Source organism: Cyclopterus lumpus, chromosome 15 (assembly GCF_009769545.1).
Source record: "Cyclopterus lumpus isolate fCycLum1 chromosome 15, fCycLum1.pri, whole genome shotgun sequence".
Lineage (NCBI taxonomy): Eukaryota > Metazoa > Chordata > Actinopteri > Perciformes > Cyclopteridae > Cyclopterus > Cyclopterus lumpus.
Window position 1 is genome coordinate 2757211 of NC_046980.1, and position 27278 is coordinate 2784488.

The 27278-nt window shown below is 42.0% G+C and overlaps 2 protein-coding genes across 2 annotated transcripts; both read right to left on the reverse strand.

The window, feature by feature from the left end:
• Positions 1–16972: 16972 nt before the first annotated feature.
• On the reverse strand, positions 16973–19651 carry LOC117743782 (homeobox protein Hox-D9b-like). The gene is made up of 2 exons (XM_034551629.1): positions 18874–19651; positions 16973–17217 (listed from the first exon to the last, which is right to left on the reverse strand). The coding sequence occupies exons 1-2, from the start codon at positions 19649–19651 to the stop codon at positions 16973–16975; spliced, it is 1023 nt and encodes a 340-aa protein (XP_034407520.1).
• Positions 19652–24457: 4806 nt separating this feature from the next.
• Positions 24458–26764, reverse strand: LOC117744268 (homeobox protein Hox-D11b-like). Its single transcript, XM_034552457.1, has 3 exons — positions 26074–26764; positions 24818–24959; positions 24458–24551 (listed from the first exon to the last, which is right to left on the reverse strand). The coding sequence occupies exons 1-3, from the start codon at positions 26762–26764 to the stop codon at positions 24458–24460; spliced, it is 927 nt and encodes a 308-aa protein (XP_034408348.1).
• Positions 26765–27278: the final 514 nt, after the last annotated feature.

Below are 27278 nucleotides of genomic sequence, written 5' to 3' on the forward strand. Positions count from 1 at the left end.
CATCGCTCAACGCGCGTCGGTGTCGTTGTGTAATGTATTGGGTCCATTAATGGTGCATGGTGACGTCAATAACTCATTCACGAGGACACCACGTTTATTCCGATGTGTAATTAAACAAGTGCCGGTTGTATCTGCCGCGGCCGGCCGCCTCCGGGGTGTGGAGTTCGGGTATCTGCGTGAGATCCGCGTGCTGGACTCGATTAGTCGACCGATCGGTCGTTTGGGGCTAAACCGACTAAGACCGGAGCACTAAAGGCCAAATGGAAGAAGACATTATTTACCTGTAATAAACACCAGCATGCACAGTCTCAGACACAGTGGCCCTTAAACTACACCGAGGTGTCATAAATCATAATAAAAAACTCAATTCTTAAGAAGGCTTTTACAGTGGAAATTATTTGCTTCCACGGGGGAAAGTAATGATTTATACCGACGGCCTCAGTTGGCTTGAACGCACCTTGTATATTAAGTTATATTTAGTTATTTTATCAACAGCCATCAACAGTTGGTCACTGCAGGAACTCCTTTTTCTTCTTCTCCTCTTTTGAGGACACCATGATAACGACATGCCCCAAAGTTGGCCAACGAGAAAGCCACCAGCGTTGTTTACCAGCAGGCGCATGCGCAGAAACGTGAGCACGCATTTCGATGGAGAATACCCCCCCCCCCCCCCCCCCCCCCCCCGAACTTGTCTTGGAGGTCCAGTCCGACGCTCTGAAGGAGCTCGGGCCCCGAGGGGCGAGTCTGAACCCCTCAATTAGATGCTGCTGCAGTGCACGTGACCCCCCCCCCCCCCCCCCCCCATAGGTGTTTATTATTCAACGTCAGGTCGCCAGTGGAACCACCGAGGGTATTAAATTGTAAGCTGGCAATCTGCAATGAAAGGCAATTCCCCCCCAAATATGATTGATGTGGTCGCGCGTGTTTGTCTCTTCGTGCAGATGTTTGCGCGTGTCCGTGTTAAATAAAGGGGTCAAATGTAGTATTGATTTCCATCCCACAGCATTCATCAATGCCACGGCAGTAATATCACCTTCTCTCACTCCTCGTGTCTTTATTCACACACACGCACACACACACACACGCACGCGCACGCACACATGCGCCCAGTGATTTATATTATCGTTAACATCACTGACATTTACTTAGATTCACTTGTGCGCATGTGTGTTAACTGTACTGTTTTTTTTTTTTTAGGGGGGGGGCTCGATGCCATTATGGGATGGTCTGTTTCCCAGCTCTTGCCTCGGGGCGTCGTCGTGACGTGGACTCGTTTCTGCTGTTTACATTGAGTACATTCCCATGTGGCGGTCCGGGATGAGGGGAACGCTTCATGGAGAGGCTGAAGCTGAGGGCCATGTTTCAGCTTCACGGCTCTATAGATGTGCTTCATGAAGAGGCTGAAGCTGAAGCTGAGGGCCATGTTTCAGCTTCACAGCTCTATAGATGTGCTTCATGGAGAGGCTGAAGCTGAAGCTGAGGGCCATGTTTCAGCTTCACAGCCCTATAGATGTGTTTCATGGAGAGGCTGAAGCTGAGGGCCATGTTTCAGCTTCACAGCCCTATAGATGTGTTTCATGGAGAGGCTGAAGCTGAGGGCCATGTTTCAGCTTCATGGCTCTATAGATGTGCTTCATGAAGAGGCTGAAGCTGAAGCTGAGGGCCATGTTATAGCTTCACAGCTCTATAGATGTGCTTCATGAAGAGGCTGAAGCTGAAGCTGAGGGCCATGTTATAGCTTCACAGCTCTATAGATGTGCTTCATGAAGAGGCTGAAGCTGAGGGCCATGTTATAGCTTCACAGCTCTATAGATGTGCTTCATGGAGAGGCTGAAGCTGAAGCTGAGGGCCATGTTTCAGCTTCACAGCTCTATAGATGTGCTTCATGAAGAGGCTGAAGCTGAAGCTGAGGGCCATGTTATAGCTTCACAGCTCTATAGATGTGCTTCATGGAGAGGCTGAAGCTGAAGCTGAGGGCCATGTTTCAGCTTCACAGCTCTATAGATGTGCTTCATGAAGAGGCTGAAGCTGAAGCTGAGGGCCATGTTATAGCTTCACAGCTCTATAGATGTGCTTCATGGAGAGGCTGAAGCTGAAGCTGAGGGCCATGTTTCAGCTTCACAGCCCTATAGATGTGCTTCATGGAGAGGCTGAAGCTGAAGCTGAGGGCCATGTTTCAGCTTCACAGCTCTATAGATGTGCTTCATGAGGTAGAAACACAGGAGAGTTCTTTAACATCGGAGCTACACTTTGATTTTAACACCGTTGAGTAATGCAAAGTGCACATCATCTATTCACTTTAGGGCTATTAATCCCTGTTCCACAACAACAACAACAACAACAACAACAACAGAAAGGACTTTGACCTAAAACTTTCATTTCTCAGCGCCTGCAGCTCCGCAGCTGAAAGGAGGCTTGAGTTCAGGAATCATTAGCTCACCTTTTCATCGGCGGAACGTTGGCGGACTCCTTCTCAGAGGCAACAACAACAACTTTCTTTTTCTTTTCTTTTCTTTTCTTCTTCTTCTTTTTTTTGTTTTGTTGAAAAGAGCATTCTTCTGGTTGGAGAATGTCGCCTATAGCTGCCGTCGGGGTCGCGAGAGGGTCAATTCAAGAATCGTTGACCGCTGGTTCACCGTGTGCCATTAGTCCTCGCGCATGGACAGGGCCGAGCAGGGGCTCGCGCACGGGGGACCATCCAGAGTTCACGCGGCCTGCGGGAGTCGCGAGCCCATTGTCCCCCCCCCCCCCCCCCCCCCCTCTCTCTCTCTGCCTGCGTGGATCATTGTGGCGCAAAAGGCAGCTTGAAATTAACTTGAAACTATTTTTTTTTTTTTTAACTAATCAAATAGTTTTACATGAACCGAATTAAATCGATTAGTTTTCCTGCTACACCGTTAAGTGATTAGTCCTGCAGCTGCCTTTTAATCATCCATTTTCCAATTATCGGTAAAGTATTGATTACGTCACACTGGGCTATAAACCACGAATCTGAGTGTTTTTTACTCCATATAATATAGTTAATACGATGTGATGAATTGGAAGCTGCTGGCTCCCCTCCCCGGGTGAACCGGCCTCTGCTCCGCGGCCACATGAGCCATTCAGAGGCGGCTTTTCTTTCTCCGGGAGTCGTTTCACTTTTTCATCTTAGACAGGCTGACCGCCGGCTCACCCCTCCGCCTCCCGGCCCGCTGCCGGGTCAAAGCCGAGCTGAGAGCCGCTTTAACCCGGTTTAGACATTAACTGCGACCCCCCCCCCCCCCCCCCCCCCCCCCCCCCCCCCCCCCCCCCACCCTCATACCCCCCCCCCCCCCCTCCCGCACCGTCTCAGAGCCGAACGCGCATGAAGCGCTGATTCTGCTTCAAAATGTAATCAAATGAATTGCTCGGAAATTGTTAATTAATTTATGGCAAAATCATACAACCGATAATTATGGTATTTAAAAATAATTTAAAAAAAAAAAACGATTATTGCCCATTTTCGTTGTGTTTTAAAAAAAATGACAATAAATTGTCCCTGAATACACGAAAAATGATTAATACAATTAAAATAATGGAGTAAAAAATATATATTATTAGGATTAAATCCCGCAGGTCCGTTGCAAATGTATCAAAAGGAGTCTGCAGCTTTTAAACATGTCATCTCAATGCATTACGTTAATATTACAATTTAAATAAATGGAAAATACCCACTTGCCAGCATTTTAGAAAAAATCTCGTCCAACCCTGAAAATTATTTGGTGACAATTTGTTTTAGGAAGATGACTCGTGTCTTTATCCCCTCAGCGGCCTCCGATGTCCAAATGTCCCTCTTGTCATAAACTATAGAGGCTTCTTCTCGCTCCTGTTTATGGCCTCACACACACACACACACACACACACACACACGCACACACACACACACACACACACAGCAGCAGCAGGAAATCATTCTGCACGTCGGCCTTCAGGTTAAAGCGAAAACTTGCTAAATCTAAAGCTTCATTTCAATGCATTTTCAAACTGTTTAGCCTGATTTAAAAAATATTATTATTATTATTTAGTATTTATTTTAGTATTTTTATGTCGTCCATAAATGGGAGATTATGATGTCAAAATCTTGAAGATAATAATCCTCAATATATACTTTTAGCCGCTTCAGACATTAAAGGATATCGGTCCACTAAACGCGCACACACACGCGCACACACACACGTGCACACACTCCGTGTTCATGCCGGTCTTACGAAATACGTTACAACATTCAAAAAAATAAATAGAATAAACAAAGAGAATCTGAAGTTTGGCATCACTGCACCGTGAGAAAAATTATACGACAAGTCCTCGAATATATTTTATATAAAAAGGGAGAAAATAAAGATATTTAAACGCAATTGAAAACTGAATGTTTGATATGTTTTAGGCTCTTAAAATAACATTAAAATAATTTAAATCCCTGAGGAGTTTTTCATTACGATGTAGCTGCATTTTATTTTTAATATAAAAGGAACGTGAAAGTGAACGAAGCCCGGTTGTCCCACAGAACGTGAACCTCTCAGCCCCTAAAACTCTTCTAATATTTACATTATATGTTGGACTACAGGTGGATCTCCGGACCCCCTTCACTCGAGGGCCTTTGGGGGGCTCCCACATCACCACCTCCCCCCTCCCCCCTCCCCCTCCCGTACCCATACAGCCATAACTTCATTTCTGTGCCAAATATGAAAAAACACGCACTTACTTGTTCCGTTCTGATCTCGCGTTATTACGCGGATGCGGTTCCCGGATAAAAAAAAACCCGTCATGCGCGGATCGAAGCTGACTACCGGACCCGTCTCCGGTGCTTCCCTCTGACTACCGGACCCGTCTCCGGTGCTTCTCTCTGCGGCACAAAGAGCATTCTGTTGATTTGGGACAAATATGGCCTTCCAACCCCATCTGGCCGCCTGTCGGCTTTTCTCTGTGAGTTATATTTTGGGGCTTGTCAAACCGCCGGCAATAAAACACACTTTATTACCGTCACGTGCTCAGGGTTTTTTTCTTTCTTCCCCTTCCCTCTTTTTTTTTTCTTTTTTTTTTTTTCTTCTTCTTGTTCGCTCCCTCTCGAGTTCATAAATTATTAGTCTCTCCACCCAGAACCACTTTATTCAATAATGGGGCCAAAGGAAAGAGAAAAAAAAAAGAAAAAGAAAAAACTGCTTTAATTTCGGTGGGATTTGTGCTGTTGAGAGATTAGAAAATACATCTTAATTCACACTATGTATTTTATTCCTATTTTCTATTATATTTGTAGCTAAGGATTATTCATTAATTTAATTATTTTTAAAGATGCCTAAGATAAAGATTCAATAAACTTCCTTTGTATTTGTGTGTGCGTGGTTAATCGAATTATTGCCCCTCCCCCTTTGGTGTACATGCTTTTGGTTGTAATAATAGTTATATATATATTTATATATATATAAATTGTGTTAATTTCTGCGTGAACCGGTGTGCAATCCGTGCGTAAATATTGTCTCTCGCGTGCGTAAAACGGAGCGCCTGCACGCCGTCACCTTGGAGACCCCCGTGCGCGTTCCTCGCTGCGCTCCTTTCCTCCAAAACAAGCGCAGACGCGACGCCGGTCGCATTTTTCCGGATGTTTCTGGAATGCTGTTCGCAGCGTTTGTTTCCTGCTTTGATTTCCGTAAATGGGGAGCAATAAAACCATAAAGTGGCTCTGTGAAAACAGACCAAGGGTCCGCGTGCGTGTGCGTGTGCGTGCGTGCGTGTGTTTGTGTGTGTCCTCGGCGGCTCTCCGGCTACTTAAAGTGTTAAAACAAACCCACAATAGGCCTGCGCGTATCTTCACAAGAAAATACTTGGAATTACTTTATGATGAGTTTATAATAGAAAGCACAGTAGTGATAATAATAATAATAATAATAATAATATCATTAATAATACGTTTTGAATTGGGCGGATGGCTGAATGCACATGCATTCAGCCATCCGCCTACATAAAAATACGTATTTCACAAACACATATATATATATATTTTAATGTGTAATTTCTTCTTCTTTCAATCGTTTTTTATAGTTTTGAGTCATTCCTTCTTTTTTTTTACGTATTGTTGGAATAAATCCCCAAAACGTTCAGCAGTTATTTACGCGCACGAGCACTTTATCTGTTCTCCTTTATGATTAAAACAGATCCACTTGGATCCGCGTGAGTTATTGCGCGTCCGGCCTCACGAGGCTGCGGCGTAAAGCCACGTTCAGACCGAACGGGACATGTCCCGGGACAGCCGAGGTGCGTTCAAGGTAACTGGGAGAAGACACTTCCCATGACCTCACCCCATCCTAAACCAAGTGATGGTGGCGTTACGGCGAAGCCAGAACACTATGAGGTCTGACCTGAACCTGCAGCGCCCTCTGGTGTTAGAACTGACGCACTGCAGCAGACACACGTCACGGTGTGTGACGTCAGTGACGGAGGAAGCAGCCCATATGCAGTCCTAGCTAAAGATGTTCATTTTGTTAATTGATTAATTATTAAGATTTTGTTTATGGACAATGATGACGTATAGCATATAGCACAAGGAGCTTTCAGCTGTTTTTATTGATCCAAAGTATTGGAATTATTTTTTATTACATGCAGATCTGCATTTATGATGCAAAGTTAACAAAATAAAAATCACTTTGAGAGAGGGTTTGTCTTTCTCAGTGATTCCCCATCATGTGAGCCCTAACCGGCACCGCCCCCTGGTGGGCGATAATAGCAATGGCACTCTTGGCATAAAATAAAATAAATACTAATAAATCATTTTAAATAGGATGCAATCACCTGCACGTTTATCCAGAGCTACACACATCCAAATGGGACCATTCGATGCAACATTACGTATTATATATATATATGTGTGTATTTGTTATAATATTTGTGTTTAATCCAATAGAAACGAGTTCACTAAACAGGCTGTGGGTCCATCACTGTTGATGAAAACAGGACTTAAGTAGCTTTTAATTGACTTTATTTATAACTTCTTTTATTTATTTATTGTTACCTGCATCTAATACTGATGGTCAACTGCTTCTCTGAAGATGTGCAAGTCCTAGAGTGACACACACACACACACACACACACACACACACACACACACACACACAGTCTGTGGATGAATGATGAATTCTCTGGGTTTGTTTTTAGTTAAAACATAAATAAATAAATAAATAAATAGTGAAACGAGTCTCTGGGGACGGACCTGCAGGTGTGCACGTCTTCTTCTGTACACGTGCACGTGAACTGTCTTGCAGCATCCTGCAGGGCAGAGAGAGAGAGAGAGAGAGCAGAGTTTAATGTTCTCTGCGTCACTGTCTCCTTTTGTCTCTTTGTTACACCCTCACACACACACACACACCGACTTGGACACATAAACACACGCACACACGCGCACACACGCACACACACGCACACTCCCTGCTGCATTGCAGTAGGTTGTAAATTGTGAGTGCCAGCTGAGCTCGGCTGAGCAGCACCAGTGAAATACTGTCTTTGTCTCTCTATCTCTCTCTCTCTCTCTCTCTCTCTCTCTCTCTCTCTCTCTCTCTCTCTCTGCTGCCCTCGTGAAGGGAGAAAAGAGAAAAGAGAAAAGAGAAAAGAGAGATAAAAATGTAAAATTCAACAACAACACAAAAAGGGGGGAGATAAAAAATAGGGTCTCTTTTGTCCGTGTGACATTCAGGCTGCCCTCGTAAAAACAGGGAAAAGAAGAACGTGAATGAAGACAAACAAACCGAGTTCCTTCTGTCTTCTTTTGTCCAACAGAAACATTCCGGTTATTTTCTTTCACGGAGGCCTCAAACCGGAACACCGGAGGTCGTGATGAAGGGAGAAACCGGGAGGTAACGGGAGAGAACGGGAGTAACGGGAGAAAACGGGAGAGAACGGGAGAGAACGGGAGTAACGGGAGAGAACGGGAGTAACGGGAGAGAACGGGGAGTAACGGGAGAGAACGGGAGAGAACGGGGAGTAACGGGAGAGAACGGGGAGTAACGGGAGAAAACGGGAGTAACGGGAGAGAACGGGAGTAACGGGAGAGAACGGGGAGTAACGGGAGAGAACGGGAGAGAACGGGAGTAACGGGAGAGAACGGGAGAGAACGGGAGTAACGGGAGAGAACGGGAGAGAACGGGAGTAACGGGAGAGAACGGGGAGTAACGGGAGAGAACGGGAGAGAACGGGGAGTAACGGGAGAGAACGGGAGAGAACGGGAGTAACGGGAGAGAACGGGAGAGAACGGGAGTAACGGGAGAGAACGGGGAGTAACGGGAGAGAACGGGAGAGAACGGGGAGTAACGGGAGAGAACGGGGAGTAACGGGAGAAAACGGGAGAGAACGGGAGTAACGGGAGAGAACGGGGAGTAACGGGAGAAAACGGGAGAGAACGGGAGTAACGGGAGAGAACGGGGAGTAACGGGAGAAAACGGGAGAGAACGGGAGAGAACGGGGAGTAACGGGAGAGAACGGGGAGTAACGGGAGAGAACGGGGAGTAACGGGAGAGAACGGGGAGTAACGGGAGAGAACGGGAGTAACGGGAGAGAACGGGAGATAACGGGAGAGAACGGGGAGTAACGGGAGAAAACGGGAGAGAACGGGAGTAACGGGAGAGAACGGGGAGTAACGGGAGAGAACGGGAGATAACGGGAGTAACGGGAGAGAACGGGAGTAACGGGAGAGAACGGGAGTAACGGGAGAGAACGGGAGTAACGGAAGAGAACGGGAGAGAACGGGAGATAACGGGAGTAACGGGAGAGAACGGGAGATAACGGGAGTAACGGGAGACAACGGGAGTAACGGGAGACAACGGGAGTAACGGGAGACAACGGGAGTAACGGGAGAGAACGGGAGTAACGGGAGAGAACGGGAGAGAACGGGAGATAACGGGAGTAACGGGAGAGAACGGGAGATAACGGGAGTAACGGGAGTAACGGGAGAGAGCTCCGATGGTAAAGGGAAACATTTTATTAGAAGGATGAGCCGTCCTGGAACCCACATTTGTTTGTTTGTTTATTTGTTTTTAAAGAAGAAAATAACCACTTTATGTGGTAAACAATATATCATCAGACAGACCGCCATCGTTGAAGTTTTCTAAATATGTGCATTAAAAACACACCTGGTGTCTGAATGAGGACATGAAGTAGCTTCATACCTTCGAGATAGTCTTCTTAAGAGCTCTGTTGGTTTGTAACATTGCATCCTTATATATATATATATATATATATATATATATATATCTTGACTTAACTGAAGCATTTTGAAAATACAGGACCAGTTCAACAAGAGTCAATTATTATTACTATGTTCATTTGCAACTATAGTTTTAGTTTGATGTGTTGGTGAAAATGACTTTAAAATTCGGATATTCTGTAATTGGAGAAAAAAAAACTTAATAAATTGAACGTATGCGACATCCGGGACATTATGATCACAACAATCTGCAGCAGATATTGTATTACACGCAGACACACACGCACGCACACGCACACACACACGCTGACGCGCGCGCATGCATCTAGAGGAGCATTGATTGGAGTGGTACCTGGTGCGCAGCCTGCAGGACTCCATGTTCCTCCGCAGCATCCGGACTTCAACAAAAGTAGAACACAAATTTAAATAAAAAATAAAATACAAATACAAACTCAAAAAAAAGAGTCTGGAGGGAAAACGAGCAGCGTAAATGTACCTTGAACGCATCGTAAGGGACATCTGATGCGCGTGAACGAGCCCGTTCGTTGTGCACGAGTTCACTTCCGATGTTCCATTTAACGAATAAACCAGTGAAACGTCGGTTCGCACCCTGCGGAGGGATACCGGTTCATCGAGGAGCCGGAGGGAGGAACCCGTCCACCGAGGCGCAGCTCTGGGCGACACCGGGAGAGAGAGCGCGAGGAGGCTGCAGGTGAGGGGGGGCGACGCACTGCGCGCGCACACACGTGACCGAGCGCGGCCAATGACGTGCGGCGTCGGCTCGTAAAACATGGTTTTATGACCTCTGTGTGTGTGTGTGTGTGTGTGTGTGTGTGTGTGTGTGTGTGTGTGTGTGTGTGTGTGTGTGTGCGTGTGCGTGTGCGTACATTATCGTGCAGACAGAAAGGGGAATTTGTGGCATCTGCACTCAAGAGAGAGATAAGCAAACACACTCCCTTTCATGAACAACTGACACCCACACACAGACACGCACACAGACACGCACACACAGACACGCACACACAGACACGCGCACACAGACACGCACACACAGACACGCGCACACAGACACGCACACACAGACACGCACACGCACTACGGTGAATCCAAACACCAAGATCTTTTTTTAAAGGACTCTGATCCAATTTGCATTTTTCATTGGTGACTATTGTGTGCACAAATACCCCCAAAACAAGACCATCAGATTCATTGTAAAACCAATGCAATGTTTATTAATATGTATTTTTGCTTCGTCAGCTTTACCCTTCAAGAGGTCTCTTTTCATTTTAGTTTTCTCATAATATATATTCACCTAAACATATCTTCCCTTTTGCATCTTTCTGTGAGATGAAACAAAAACTGCTGTCACTGATTTTTAATTGTTTTCCCTTTTCATTTCACTGGAATTTAAATATAGTCAGACTTAAATTAGTGGTTAAAGATGTTAAAGTGTGTTTCAAAGGCGACCAGAAACATTTTGGTCTTTTTTTGCTTCAATAACAAATATGAAGAAAACCCACACATGTATATACTTTGTCTACGTGCATATTTAAACACAACATTTCATAAGACTTATTAAAAACTATATCTTCTGAAGCTTTATGCAGAGGGGTTAGTTCACACAGCCTTCAGAGACTCATGTATACAACTTTATATTAATAAAAACATGGAGAAAATTGATTTTTAAACGCTGCTGACTTTATTTTCTGATTTATGGATCGATACAAAGAGAGAAAAATTAGCACATATTTGGTCAATTAAAGGATCTTTTGAATGTTCAAACATAAGATTTTCAGAAAACCTGTAATACATTAAATTAAGCGCCTTCATGCAATCAAACTGGGGAAGTTTCCGTCACCTCTTATTATATTCCTCTTATATAAACATGGTTATGTGTTATAGTGTTTCCTCTCACACAATAATTCACCTCTGAAGATTTAATGATTGTGAATCCTTCGATATTTTTCAAGGATTGCTGCATGAAACAACTGGTGGTAATAAACATCTTCTTTGTTTTGGTTTCCTCTGTGATTCATGATTTCTCTGTTTACAGCCACGCAACTCTCTGAGGACACGAGCACGAAGAAGTGTCGACAACATTTTAATGCCTCCGTGTATTTGAAAACTCGAGAGATTTATGCCTCGAGCCGTGAAAGAGAGACTTTTATTTTTTATTTTTTTTAATGGCTTTAAAAAGGCGTTTTCTGCAATATGTTGTCGTCCTACAATCATACAGTCAGAGAATTATGTTCATGTTTTTGTTTGTTTTATTATGTTGATTTTCTTTATTCGCCATTTCCTACTTCTCAGCTTAATTACACGTGAAATAAAAATGAACTACAATGTCTTTTTTTTAAAATATAATATAAGAGAATAAGAGGTAACAATGTGAAGCGTATTTATTTATTTTTCTCCCGTTTTACAAATTAAAAGTGTGCTGGTTTTACGCGTTGTGGATCAAAGTTAATATACACTTTCATTTTTATTTAATTTGTTCCTTTATTATTTAAATTCTTACAAGTAACATGCCCTCCTATTTTATTTTATTGTACATCTGCTTCAAGTAATTTCCCCCTGGGGATGAATAAATTAAAGTAAAAATCTAATTTAATCTTAAAGTGACTTGCAGAGAAGGTTTTTATTTTGAAAAGGAAAGTGGAAGTAGAACCACTCCACGTTTCCTGTATTTTCGTGACGTCACGACGATTGCTTATCTCCAAAGGAAGGCGTTTTATTTCATAATAATTTAATAAAAATACTTCTATATAGTTTAAGTCTCTAAAAGGCCCTGTGGCCTATTTCCTTAATAAAAGTTATTTCGGACCTATTTTTCTTCTGAAAGTATCTCAACGTTTACAATCTGAATGAATCCGCACGCAACAGCTTAAAATATCCTGAATGTTATGAAGTATAAAAATACACGCACTTCAAAGGACTTCGTGTACTCCCTTTAATGGATTAGTGACACCGACAGTTCAGATTCTACTGGCTTCCTTTCACCAGAAGGTGCAACACCGCCCCCCAGCGGACACGGCGCGTCATTACACACACAGAGGAAACCCCGTGTTTTGGTCTCACGCGGTGTTTTATTCCGTTTTACCGTTAATTCGTGTTTTGTTTTGTAAATAAATGTCACAATGTGGGCTCGTGGACGCCAGATAAAAGTTTAAATATGGATAAAATACAAGATGATTTATTTGCCATGCTGGTTTTAAAGTATCACTATCAGGAGGAAATTAACTAACTTTTATAAAAACAATAACTTTTTGCAGATGCTGTTTTTTTCTTCCATTATTCTTCTTCTTATATATTATTTAGTCGGTAAATTATCGGATGAAGGTTTCATATTTTAATCCATGAATCAGTTTGAGATTATGTTCAACAATTAGACGTTTTAGAATATTTGGAAGAAGGCATTAAAGAGTGTAACGATTATTCGTATTAATAATTTACTGGTACAACTCTCACAAATGCTGCAAATTATTTTATTATTGTAAAGTCACGTTTTTTAAAGTTCTTTTAAAAGTTATTTATTTAATTTCTGGCAGCACAATATGTGTTTGTTTTAGTTTTTTTCAGTGTGTTTTTGGCGTTTAATAAATGTCCCATTTAGTTGTAAATATAAATCAAAATGTGGAGGGTTCGCGTGCAGAAAGAGAGATAAATGATCCATTGAAATGAATAAACCGACACCAGTTTGATATTCCACAGAGTGCAACAAGAAAAACATAATTTAGGGACATGAGAAAAAGAGGAAAATAAGAACTGAGAAATGTTTTATTCTTTTTAAATTACCCACATTGCTCCATATCCGTCACACTCTCTGAAGATATAATAACTCACACACTTTAATTTAGAAAATGAGAACAAGGGGCCACTTTTCTATCGCTTCACATGAATGAATTATGAATTAAGAAACAATAATTAAAAGTGCTTTCATTATAGCAAAGAGTGTTATTAAGGAGTGTGTTTATGGTCATCCGGGGAAGTTACTCTAGAGATCACCGAGACAACGCGCATCCAGACTTCCTACACCGAGCGCGTGCGCGTGTGTTTTTTTTCTTTCGGGGGTCCTCGCGCTGCGTCTGGCTCTCATCTGCCAGACAATGACTTTAACATTTAGAAGGACACTCGAGGCTCCGAGGCAGGAAAGAGTGAGCCAATAAAACCATATAGTCCCGATGGCTGTCTGGGCTAAATGACTTTATGGAGCCTCTCTCATGAGGGGGGGGAGGGGGGGGGAGGGGGGGGGGGGGGGGAAAGTCACGTTTATTCTCCAAATGCATGCTGTTGGTTTATGACCTGCAGGATGAGGAGCGCGTTATGTGGCCGCCATAAAGGAGGGGAGCTCCGGGGAGAGACTCTGGAGCGGAGAGAGGAGGATACCGGAGAGAGGAGCGCCTTGACGTTGGGACGATATTCATCATTATTCATCATTATTATAAGTCTATAATCACTTAGGACGTATAGGACATGAGATCCTGGCTTTGTGTTATCATAATAATAATAATAATAATAGGATAACACTATGAGAGCCAGAATACTTTTACTTTAACACGTAGTTTTAGTGCAGTATAAGTGTTTAATATTTAAACAAAACTCAATTGGAATTACTGCGTAATTTCATTTTATTATATACTCATACTTATATTATATATTATATTTGTTGTATAATTTTGTAATTTAAAAAATATATGTAATATTTTAATTCGTAGTTGTGGTTTGTATGTTGTGTGTTTCTATATTTCACACAAAATATAAACATTTGAGACCAAAAATATAAATATCATTACAGCGGTATAGCCTAATTTTATCATAATTATCTAACCAAGACATTAGCCACAAAACACATTTTATATATATATATATATATATATATATATATATATATATATATATTATATTAGAATATAATGTAGTATAATTGCTATTATGTATATGTTATCTTTTTATTATTATTATTAATAGTATTTTCTGTGGCCCATTTCAATGTCTATTATAAATCATAATTAACAAAAAAAACTGTATCACTATAATAATAGAACCACATATTATTTATTGTTGTTGGTTCGGAGCATATTGTCCCGTAATTTTCAGGTAATTTAACAAACCGCACTAATATACAAAGATATACAATCCGTGTAAATGTGAATTAAAAACACTAAATCCATATTCCTTCGCCTCACATCGAAGGAATAATACAATAAAAACAAAAGCAGGCGCTTCATTAATAATAATAATAATAATAATAATAATAATAATAATAATAACGATGATGTCATCCATCTTTTATTCCATTGAAGAAAATCCCCGTGCACGAGCAGCACTCGGCTAAACGAGAGCGGACGAAGGCCGCAGGAGGCTAACATAGCCCGGTGAGTTTCTCCTGGTCCTCCCAGAGAGAACGTGTTCTGATTGAGTCCGTCTCGTCCTCGTGAAAAACAAACAAACAAACAAACAAACAAACAAACAGAAAACATCTAAAATACTGAAATCCGTATAACATTCCTATGATAACTTGATGTGGTCGTACATTCAGAAATGAAGGTTGTGCGTTGTGTGTACAACTTCTCACGTGAACTGTTGTGTGTGTTTACATGTGTGTGTGTGTGTGTGTGTGTGTGTGTGTGTGTGTGTGTGTGTGTGCGTGTGTGTTAGGTACATAGACATTTACAACATATATACAGATAGCAACAACACAGCAACAACAATAACAACAAATTGGCCAATTAAGGCGATACATGCACAGTTTATAAAACAACAACAACAACAACAACAACACAACAAACAAACAAGGAAGCTTATCGATGCACAACAAGTCAAGCGTCCCCTCTGCGGGACTATTTTTAGGGGTTGCTCGTCACGCAGAGGATTTGCTCCAATCAGGAGCGAGATTGCAAACACAGTGTTTATTTGTTTACAGGCCTCTTTGTTGTGAAGTATTTTTGGTGTTGCAGTTTTTTTAAATTTTTTTAATTTCGTAGTAAAAATGTCGCGTACGTTTCTGTTCCGGTATAACAATTACAAGCTATAAGCAATACTCCATAAGGTTGTTATGTATGTGTGTGTGCGTGTGTGTGTGTGCGTGTGTCACTCGGCACGGATGGAAAGTCGAATCCTTTTTTAATTTTTTTTATTAAGAATGCAGCTTGACATATATTAATAAATTGAGAAATATTATGGTTTAAAGTAGCGGAAGTGGACTTGCAACCACGTGGCCGTTGGAGTGACGTCTTAGTAAACATAAGAGTTTTTGTGTGTTGCTTAAACCTAATTATACGTACTTATATTATAAGTATATTAAGCCCACCCTTGATGTTTTTCCTAACCCTATAATTTGGTTTAGTAGCGTAATGTCGTCCCCGACACGAAATAAAGAAAGTGTGTTCTTGAACGCATCACCGACAAATTTCATTTATTTTGTTGGAAAAGTATCAATAAGTCAAACTGCGTTCAAAATCTTACGGAAGTAAACATCAATATGTGTATTCAATCCTTTTTAATGTTGCAGCTGGAAAGTATATCATATAAGTATTTAATATATTATGACCGATTTGTTTATACTTTGTTTCAATCATCTACAAAGTAGCAATAACTGAAGCTTTAAATGAAATGTAGCAAGTAGAATAGTTTCCTCTGAAATGTAGTGGAGTAGAATTAACCGAAAATACCTCATATTTGTACTTAAGTACACAGTACTTGTGAAAAAGTACTTAGATACATTCCGCCACTGACGAGAAGTAATTTAAATGCAGTATTATATCTATAAAGTTTAATAAATCACCATGTTGTTGGTGTTGTTGTTGTTGTTGTTTTCACTTTCAGCCATGAAGCAGAAAATAAAATGTCCATCTTTTAATAACTAGTTCATTTTCTTTCAGTTTAAAGTTAATAAGTTCACCCCGTTCGACGTGTTTTACGTGTCACGTGAGCGGCAGTGAGTCCGACTTTGTGTCCTAAATAACACTGAAGCTTTAATTTAAAAGGTGGAATCTGATCTTGATTATTATTTATGTTTTATTAAAAAAAGGGATCAATTAAATGCATCAATCTCTCACATTCCTGCTTACGTCATTATTATTCTCTCTGGTGTCTTTTAGGAAAACGCATATTCATGATTCTGGTTTCGGTTTCTTTTAGCACCAAGTGTGTGAGTGTGTGCGTGCGTGTGTGTGTGTGTGTGTGTGTGTGTGTGTGTGTGTGTGTGCGTGTGTGTGTGTCAGGCCACAAACAGATGGAGCACGTTCTCGTCTGGAAACGCAGTTTTTATGAGGACCAAAGTTTTAGTATTAAATCATAAACCGGTATTCGTACTTTTGGCCAGTCAAGTATGTGCCAAGTAGTTTTTTTAAAGAGTTTTTAGAGTCTCATCAAAAACAGGTGTGTCGTAAAAAAAAAAGAAAGTCTTTGATATCAACAAAACATTTTTTAAAGATTAATTTTATGGATCTTTCTGTAATTTGTTAACGTTTTATTCTGAGGGATAGTTACAACACATCCGGGTCTCAACCCCCGCCCCCCCCCCCCCCCCCCGCCCCCCCCATCCCCCATACCACCCATTGCAGAATTGACCCCTGCAGTTCTCCAAGGGCAGCCTGTTAGCTTCACAATCCGTTGCTTAGCAACAGCTGCTCGTACACCAGCTGGTGTTAAAAGATGTTGGGCATCTTGGTGCACTGCGTTTTCTCTTATCAGCTATGTCCTCTCCGATTAGAGAGGAGGGGGGGGGGTGGCCTGGGGGGGGGGAGGGGTGTGGGGGGGGGTCCATCATTCATTCCCACCCCTCCTCTCTCTGATCATCAGCTTCTTCATCTTCATCCGCCTGTTCTGGAACCAGATCTTCACCTGTCTCTCTGTCAAGTTTAAGAGTGCCGCCACCTCCAGGCGCCGGTCCCGGGTCAGGTACATGTTGAAGAGGAACTCCTTCTCCAGCTCCAGGGTCTGGTGCTTGGTGTACGGACACCTCTTCTTCCTGGTGGACTTGGCGTAGATCCAACTCGCTGATGGGTTTTCTGCAGAAGAAGAAGAAGAAGAGGAAGAAGAAGAAGAAGAAGAAGAAGAGGAAGAAGAAGAAGAAGAAGAAGGACACAGGATGGCGTAGATTTTTTAAACTTTAACAGCAAGCCCACTGCTTTTTTCTCTCTCTCTCTCTCTGTGTGTGTGTGTGTGTGTGTGTGTGTGTGTGTGTGTGTGTGTGTGTTTTGTCAGGAGTTCAAAGACTGACATAAAATCTGAAGAAAGAAAATATTCACAGGCACAAATTTTATGAGCCTGCACAACTTTTGGCTCATTAGAAAAAGAAACATGCTTTAAAACACGGCTCCATGAATATAGGCAGTGTTTCAATTCATATTATTATTATTATTTTAAACTATATTGCTCCTTTTAGCAAAGCTAAAACCGTTTGTATTTTTAGCATCAGGCCTTCATTTCCATAATTTACCTGAAAGTGTCATAATGAGGAAACATAACTGTGGTTTGAGGCCTTTTTTAGGGATGAAAATTAGTTTTTTGGGGAGGACAGCAGCCATAAAACCAGCAGAGAGCCCAATGAATTGTAAATCTCTGCTTGAGTTTGGTTTTTAAAAAAAGCCACGCTCAGCCCTTTTTTTTAAGGATGAAGCAACTGCAGTTGGTGAACGGTGTTTGAACCTTTCCACGGATGCTTTACCGGCCACTTAAAGAGAAAAGTGAAGGCAGCCAGAGAGTGCTGCAAAGTAGAGTTTGATGAGCAGCCAGAGCAACAAGTAGTGTGTATTTGGCTTGGCAGCCACTTGCACTCCTAAAAAGGTCCTGAAAAGGTCCTGAAAGGGCCTGGAAATGTCCTGAGAAGGTTTACAGCCAGAAGGACTCCTTTAAAATGTCTTAACCCTCATTACTGACTAGCTCATATACACTTTTATACATGTTTTACTAATAAACCAACAGCCTATATTTACAGAAAGTTACAAGGCCATGCCAGGAATTAAATGTTGCAAAGAAAAACAGTAAAAATCCAATTAAATGTATTATTATTATTGATATAATCATTATTATTATTATTATTGTTATTATTATTATTGGCCTGGCCATTTTATTTTGCTGCACGTGAAGGTTTTTTTGTGTGTTTTTTTTCCTGTCATTTTTGTTTATTTTAATACAAGCTTTAAAAAATAAAATACTTTTTGTGTTCATCTCAAGTAAAAAAAAACACAACAGAAATCATCATTATTATTACACAACAATGTGTGTGTGGTTGAGGCGTGCAGGCTACAAACAGTAAAGGCCCTATAAATTATGAAGCTCGTTTTAAAGTATACACATGTGCATATATTTATCTATTTATATGCAAAATAAGCTCCAGCAGTACTTTTCAAGAAGAGCTCATCACTTCCTGCACACATCTGGAGAGAAGTGCAGCGCGAGCCCTCTATCTGTTTTCTCTTTAGTGACAAATTGTTAAATAACAGCAATAGCACCTTCATTATTTTAATGGACAATAAAGTTTTATATTTGACCGTTTACAAGACATTTATAGGGCTATAAAAGTCACACACACTTACTTACTTCGGCCACATTCTCCCTCTCGGTCTCAGCGACACACACACACTTACTCACACACCTGTGTATCGCCACCTCTTAACTGCTAATAAACATTCCTGAGGTAGGTAGCCTATATCTGTCTTTACCCGGGTCGAACTTTGTTTTTCTCTCCTCGTCCTCCTTTTTGGGCTCCGGCTTCCTCCCCGGGTCCTGCGCGGGCTCCAGCCGCTCGAGGACCACCTCGGTCGGGCTGGCGAAGCTGGAGTCCCCGGGACTGTCGCGTGGCGGCTGCGGCGGAGGTGGTGGTGGCGGCGGCGGCGGCGGCGGAGGAGGAGGCGAACTCTCGGGCTTAGCCGCCTCGTACCTCGGGCTGGGATCGGAGAGGTCACCCGGAGCGGGCACGCAGCCGGGGAAGCCGGCCGGCGCGTGTGACAGCGAGGTCTCCGAGGTGGGAGTCGCCCCCTCCCAGCAGCGGACGAACCTGCCGTCGGACGGCGCGAGGTGCTCGGCGTGGGTCTGCGTCTGCGGGCCGTAGTACGGGTGGTGCTGGTGGTGGTGGTGCTGGTGGTGGTGGTGCTGGTGGTGGTGGCTCAGGAGGTGGTGCGGGTGGAAAAGGCCCGGGATGGAGGCGCCGGGGGTGGACTGCAGCTGCGGAGAGGAGGGCGCGGAGGAGGTGGAGGTGTTCGCCCAGGGAGAGAAGCCATTTAAGCCCGTTTGTTTGTTGGAGAAATGCGAGAAATCCGGAATGTGTGAGCCGGCGGTCCCCTCCTCCTCCTCCTCCTCCTCCTGCTCCTCCAGCTCCGCTCTCCGGGCTGGCTTTGTGCAGCCCGCCGTCGAACCCTGCAAGCCTGCCGGGATGAAATGCGCCCCGTACGGCTCCTCGGTCTGGAGCCCCATCATGGAATAATAATTCGTTAGCGACATGTTTATTTTATGATTTCAATAAAAAGACACTTAAGTGCGACTGTAAAACGTTGGATGGGGCCGGTATAGTGGCTTACATCCTCCCCTAAAATGGTAGTATTTTTTTTTTCCTTGCCCATACCTTCTTCTCGGCTTGCCATTGGTTACGCCGCGGACCACGTGGGTTGGACTGTATTTACCCGGCTTTAGGAAATAAATATACTCATTCTTTTGTGCTCGGGGAGAAAACGTGATTATGGGCCCTCGAGCCGGGCAGATGGGCCTGAACGCACCACACACACACACACACACACACACGCACGCACGCACACGCACGCACACACAGAGGCCAAGCTTTTTAAATGTCTGGACACGAACCGCCGTTTTACTGGCAGAAAAAAAAGTAGCAGGGAGCCGTTTACGAGCCCGTTTGAAGAGTGCGCGCGCGCGCGTGCGTGTGGTATGACATAGTTTTGTGCATATGCCAAAACCACTTTCTGCATGCAAAATCAAAGCTCATAATTAGGGACACGATCCCCTCTGCGGCAGACGACACGTGGCTTTAAAAACATGATTTTATCTGGAGGATCGTGTAGAAAAAGTGGTTTGACGTGAACTTTTCTTTTAATTGTTGTCTTTAATTAATGTGCTGTTATTTGTATTTATTTACTATTTGACAGCCTCTGTTCATTAATTACTCATTTATATGCATTTTATGTTGGATAGGCTGTTTATTTTTCTCCCTTTAAGACCAGTCGTCCACTTCAAATTACTTTTTTTAATAAAATCTAAAGGATTGAGCACGTTTTAAGATAATACAAACATATTTATTATATTATAAAGTCAATGCATCGTCATTAAGGTGAAATCTGGGATTTTCTTTTCTACTAGAATTAATTGACAATTATGGAGACACAAACACACACACACGCTTACACACACACGCACACACACGCACGCAGACACACACGCACACACACACACACACACAAACGAACCAGTGGTTATGAACAACTCGAGATCTACATATTATAAAGCTATTATCGGTGCCCGCGAGGGGGGCGTGGCTCAAAGACACCAAACATACCGCTGCAAGTTTTCCAACATAGACCTTGATCGCTGTCTCTCGTGCAGCTGCAGCGCCACCTGCTGGCTGCATGAGTCCAGACGGCCGACAGACGGCCGGGAGTCCCAAACACACGTTACACCCTTATTATTGTTATTTAGTATTCAGTGGAAGCCTCCATGGAGTTACGCATGAATCAGAGCCATAAAGTCCTCTAGATAGCCATATCTATCTATCTATCTATCTATCTATCTATCTATCTATCTATCTATCTATCTATCTATCTATCTATCTATCTATCTATCTATCTATCTATCTATCTATCTACCTACCTACCTACCTACCTACCTACATATCTATCTACCTACCTACCTACCTACCTACCTATCTATCTATCTATTATATAATAGGTATAAGATAATAGATAGATAGATAGATAGATAGATAGATAGATAGATAGATAGGTAGATCTATTTATGATCAGATCTCTCTCTTATGTATATATATATATATATATATATATATATATATATATATATATATACATATGTATACGTATATTTATACTTATATGTATATATACATATATAAATGTGTCTATATATTTTTATAATATAGAGAGAGATCTGATGATATATATATATGTATGTATATGTATATATATATATGTATGTATGTATATATATATGTATATATGTATACATATATGTATATATACACACATATATATACATGTATATATAGCAATATCTTTCTATATATATATATCTCAGTCTCTATCTCTATATATATATATTTTTTTTATTTACATTTTTTATTTGTTTACTGTGACATTACTATTTCCGTGACTCGTATGTTACTTTCACCGGTAACACTTTACTTTAAGTCTCCCTGACATTTATAAACAGTATGTAAACATTGAAAAAAATAAGTAAAGTAACTTGCGGCCCTTTTAAACTGTTATTTCTATTATCAATATTTTTGTCATCCCAACTACTTTCTTAATGGTTTTAATTATAGTGTCTCATCTATGTGTCTGTTTTAATTTGAGCTGACTTACAACGTTGTATTTTAACGCCATGCAGCGTCCGTGTCTGCGGCGCGTTGCTCCACCTGGAATGAAGTGCGCCCCATAAATAAGACTCTCTTTTTAACCTCGACCACGACTTCTGTTGGCGATCGGGTTCCTTTTTATCCCTCTTTCCAACAACAACAACAACAACAACAACAACGCTACTGAAATACAACTTCTTCTTCTCCTGATGACGTGTGCTCAAACCTCAAGTGCTGTGTCCCCTGGCCTTCTTTCCAGGCCTGTGTGTGATTACACAGTTATCACATTATCCACTCCTTTGAGACCGTAAACAAGTGATGCATGACAATAAAACACGACCAACAAGCACAATCTGTTTGAAACACAAGCCGGTGGCGTCTGCAGTTGGAACTAAAGGCATTTGAGCAATGGCCGAAAATAAAACCCCAAAAACAGTCTCTCCTTTCATCTCTTTTGTTTTTACGTCACACACAAACAGCCGCACTCGCACACAGACGGAGTGAATGCGTGAGACAAAGAGGGGGGGGGGGGGGGGGGTGCAGACGGTCTGCATTGCCCCCAATAAAGGCCTTTAAGTGGAGGAGATGGTGGTGGTGGTGACGGTGTGGTGGGTGTTGTGGGCCAGTTTGCGGTTCAAGGTTCATCTGCAGCCTTGGACTCACCGTCTGGGTCCAGAAATGCACGACAAAAAAAAGATGCAAAAAGATGCTTTTATGATGTCTTTGTTTGATAGTTTGACTTTGTTTTATATCAGTGGTAACCCGGGGCAGCTATTACCTGCTGAATAATCTGTTGTTGTTGTTGTTGTTTACGGGTTCTAGGGCCTCATTTGACTAACATGTGAGCCTGTGTAATGGTGCTCCTGGGTATGTGCTTCTTTTTTTTATTATTTGGGTGCAGAAGTGATCACACATGTTCATTTGATTTTATTGCTTTATGAAGAAAGAAGAAAAACATGCGGTGAAAATCCTGTGAATGGCATCACACTGGATTTTAAAAATAAACTATATACAGAGCAATATATATTTATAAGTCATTTTATTTTATACATTTTAAAAAGCGTTGACTGGTTTGTGGCACCATTAAGAGGCGCCGTGTATAAAGTCACAATCAGACTAAAGATGACCTCTAAATAACATGTCGATTTGCCTTTTATTAAAAATAAAAAATGCATTTAAAACAATATGAAACATCATCATAATACATCAAATTGATAAAAAAGTCCCTCAAAGCAAAACAAAAAAATTTTTTATGACATTTTCTTCAAGTGTATTGAAATATAAAAGAAAAAACATGAATATAACGGCATCTAAAATATTGCAGTAAAAGAAGAAGATCAATCATCGTCACATTTAACATATTTCTTTCTTCTTAACATTAACAATATCACGCAGGTATCAGAATAATCCATTTAGATTGTCTTCGCTTGCCTAAAATGATTATATTAATATGCTAAATAGAAGGTACAATTATAAAAAAATTCTTTAAGGAATGTGATCATTGTTGACCTTTAAATGTTTTACATGATGAACATTAAAAGGATTTATAATTAAAAAAAATCATGATACAAAGATAGAAAAACTACACATGTCATCAGATTGTCAGCAGTGCAAGTAAACATTAATATAAGCCCCGCCCCCTTCCAAATAAAACATGAAATACTCAGAAATGTTAAATCCAAAGCACGAGCTCCATCTGAAGTTCCCCTATATTTAGATTTCCTTTTTCTTTGGATAGAGAATGTACGTCCTCTGTTTTAAAAGGACACGAAAGGCCCAGAGAGACTTTTAAGACGCGTAACTTTAGACATGAATTAGGTTAAAAAGAGCCCGAGGAGCTGAGTTCTTGATGTGCTTATAGGAACTGGATTTATTTATTTTATCTTTTACCTATCAAGATGAGATATTTCCCACCAATTCATTTTGAGATTCAAGGTTATTTTGACTCCATAACTTGAGCTCTTGTGGAAAGGAAACATCCAAAATACACATTCACAAGTGTATTTTACTACTAATTTCCTCCTAAAGTCACCAAAGGTTATCATTACATAATCTCTCATTTGCATATTTTAACATAACATTTCATAAAACTTGTAATACTCCTCCTCTTAATAATGAAGTGGTGAAGTTTCATGGTGATATCTATGAGGTCATGTGTTGACCCTCTTCACCTGTCTTCAACATACAGAGGGGTTAGTTCACACAGCATTCAGAGCCTCATTTATACTACATTTATTAATAAAAACTATAAATTTTGAAGCTTTATGCAGAGGGGTTAGTTCACACAGCATTCAGAGCCTCATTTATACTACATTTATACTACATTTATTAATACAAACTATATATTTTTGAAGCTTTATGCAGAGGGGTTTGTTCACACAGCATTTAGAGCCCCATTTACACTACATTTATTAATAAAAAACATGGAGGAAATTGATTTTTAATGGCTGTTGACAGTATTTTCTGATTTATGTGCCTGGCTTTCGTCAACGTGCAGCTTTCTGTTTCAGAAATGTGTCAAAATTAGAGCATATTTAATAAGATGATGGATAATTTGCATGTGTAACACACAAAATTCTGAGAAAACTTGTAATGCAAAAAAACAATTGTCTTCAAGTTGTTAATCAATGGGGGATTTTCAGGGTTATGTATTGATTAGACACATTTAACATCTCTCTCTCTCTCTTCTTCCTCCCTCCATCCGTCCATCAGAACAAGTGGTACCCTGTGTGGTACAGCAGCCTCTCGCTGTTCAGCTTCTTCTCTTTGATTCTCCGGTTCTGGAACCAGACTTTCACCTGTCTGCATCGGCAAAGGACAGAAAAACGTGTTGGATTCATTAGGATATTTTTTATAAATACATAAAAACACATATAGAATATTTAAGACGGAATGTCACGTAAACATTTTCCCGATTGATATCAATTAATCTGCCAATTGCTTTTGTTCCTGATTTGAAGTCAAACGTGTGATGGACAGATATCTGGTGTCCCTCTTGCCATATAAGTCAGTGAATCAGATTAATAATAATTCATAAGAAACAGCAAATGATGCATGCATGCACGCACCGCTCTGTGAGCCGCAGAAGGCCGGCCAGCTGCATGCGGCGGCCCTTGTTGATGTAGATGTTGTGCAGGAACTCTCTCTCCAGCGCCCCGATCTGCTGCTTGGAGTACGGGCATCGCTTCTTCCTCCTCACACGGGGCTCTGCTGCAGGGGCCGGCCGTCGAGTCGCATAGCAAAAAGATAGAAAAACAATAATAATAAAGAATTATAACCCAGTTTTAGAGCTAAACGAGGCCGTCTCCAACCTGGGCGTGCGTCTCCAACACTGTCGTGAAACGCTGCAACGACTTCTAAAACTTGATTTTCTCGTGTGAATCAGCCGGAGATTAATTGAACTGAAATGACTTTATGATTTATTTATTTTTAATGAAAGGTGCAATGTCAAGGTCTAAGTCAAAAACATGCAGAGGTCAAGACGTTAACGTGACCTTCAGAATGTTCATGAAGCCATGAAGAGTTTATAGTAAAGCTCTGCACGACATGAGCTGCGTGTGTCAAGTCAAATGTAGATGTTAGTAACTAATGTTCCACAATTGGAGAGAATATTGAATAATAACACATTTTATTGATGTGAATATATAAATAACCTCATTTATCAGCACACATTAAATGTTTTTTAATAAGCAGCACGGTTTTTAAACGTTCAACACAGTCTCTCCCTATTAGATTTAACTCCAGAGGGATTATATTGTTATATTGGGGCCATTAAACACATTCAGGTTTTAGAGAGAAAGTAAGAAAAGTAGAGACTCCACTACTATTTGGCTACTTTTTTTGTGTTCCTGTTTATTCAGTTAGTCCCATGTAGCTTTATTTTGAAAAGACAAACCTGTTCTCATGTTAGACTGAACAAACACATAATATCAGTTTACACAACAAAGAAACAAACACATAAACACAAGAGTTAACTCACCGTCTATTTATTGACAAAGTGTCCATAATTAACGAAACGACATTCTTCACTGCCCAGTTTGGGCCTTTTCCGGTTCTAGACAACATTGTCATTCAATTGAGCCAAAAACAGTTATATTAAAGGTAATAAAAGTAGTAGGTTGGAAGATATATAAATGATAATACCTATATTATGCATGTTTATGTTATTAAACACCTATGATATCAAATAGTAGTTGAAGGCTTCGTGGCCCTGTGGTCGCACGAGCTATAGGAGGCTTTTCAAGACTTTACAAAACTCCCAATTAGGAATTATACTTTTTTATTTTCTCCTTGACAATCTTAGTGTCGCATGCCTTCCACTCACCCGGGGAATCGTCTCCTCCGCTGCCGCTGGAGGACGGCGCATCCTCCTCGTCCTCCTTCCCGGCCCGCGGTGACTCTGACCCCGCCCTCACCTTGCTGCTCTCCCCGGTGTGGCAGCCGGTCCGCCGGGTCCTCTTCGTCTCCTTCAGCCGTTGGCTCCCCGGTGCACTCTTCGCTCTCGGGTCCGCGCTCTCCTCCTCCGGCGCGTGCTCGAAAAACGGGTCGAGAACCGGCGGCCGGCGGACTCCGGTGCGTCCTGCCGGGAAGAGGAGCTCCGAGTCCGGATTGAACGCCGCGTATCCGCCGGGGAGGCTCCGCGGGTCTCCGGCGAACGCCGGCGCATGAAAACGTGGACCGGAGGCGCCGTAAACGGGTCCGCCGTACAGAAAGTCCTCAGCGGCGTGGGGAGAGGACCGTAATCCTCGGTACCCGTGATAAACGGAGTCCCCCCCCGGCAAACGGACGCATGGCTGCGGCGGCGCAGAGGTGGGGATGGGACGGGGATGGCCCCCCCTGTGCAGGGTCCATTTCCACGGAGGAGGATACTGCTGCTGTCGGGGCTCGTGGGGGCAGCAGGCCCGGTAGTCGGACAGTCGTCTCCCGGGAGCGGTGCCGCCGCTCTCCGTTAAAAACGGCGACGGGCCGGAGCCGAAGTCCGCCTTTGACGGGTAGGTGCAGCCCGGTAAATACATGGGGCACTTCAAATGACTTCACGGGGCCGGTGCTGGGAAGAAGAACACCTACACACATGTACGGGGTGAGATGTCTACCTCTTTCGGTTCCACGTGGGGCACATTAGTTGTTGAAACCCTGAAATTATATTTAATTAACGTAATATCTCTGCCCTGCAGGGTAAAAAACAAGCAACTGGAATACAAAAAGCCTATTTCCTCATATCTTCATATCTTCATTCCTTTCCCACTGAAACACTCTCTGAGTGAGGAACACCATCCCTTTGACCTTGAGTCGGCCCAAACTGGGTCTGCTTGTGCGTGCACCCTTTGTCATAAGACCTCTGGGGTAATTCCTCCACTAAAAAAAACCACACCCCGAAGTTCAGAGCAGATCTTCCACTAATAAGGAGCCCACGCGAGTCTTGAAGCCCACGCTGGACCTCCTGGAGGCTTCCAGAGACCCTTTCCATGGGGGGGTTTCTTCTTGTAACCTGTGATCACCTCATCCGGTCTCGTGAGACCCCCAAAAAAC

Bases quoted from the DNA above. Each gene is read 5' to 3' on its own strand.
- LOC117743782 (XM_034551629.1), bottom strand. From the start codon at position 19,651: ATGTCGCTAACGAATTATTATTCCATGATGGGGCTCCAGACCGAGGAG. The intron at 17,218-18,873 runs GTAAAGACAGAT...CTTCTTCTGCAG, and splicing joins AAAAACAAAGTTCGACCCGG to AAAACCCATCAGCGAGTTGG.
- LOC117744268 (XM_034552457.1), bottom strand. From the start codon at position 26,764: ATGTATTTACCGGGCTGCACCTACCCGTCAAAGGCGGACTTCGGCTCC. The intron at 24,960-26,073 runs GTGAGTGGAAGG...CGGCCCCTGCAG, and splicing joins CGGAGGAGACGATTCCCCGG to CAGAGCCCCGTGTGAGGAGG. The intron at 24,552-24,817 runs GTGCGTGCATGC...TTGCCGATGCAG, and splicing joins CTTCTGCGGCTCACAGAGCG to ACAGGTGAAAGTCTGGTTCC.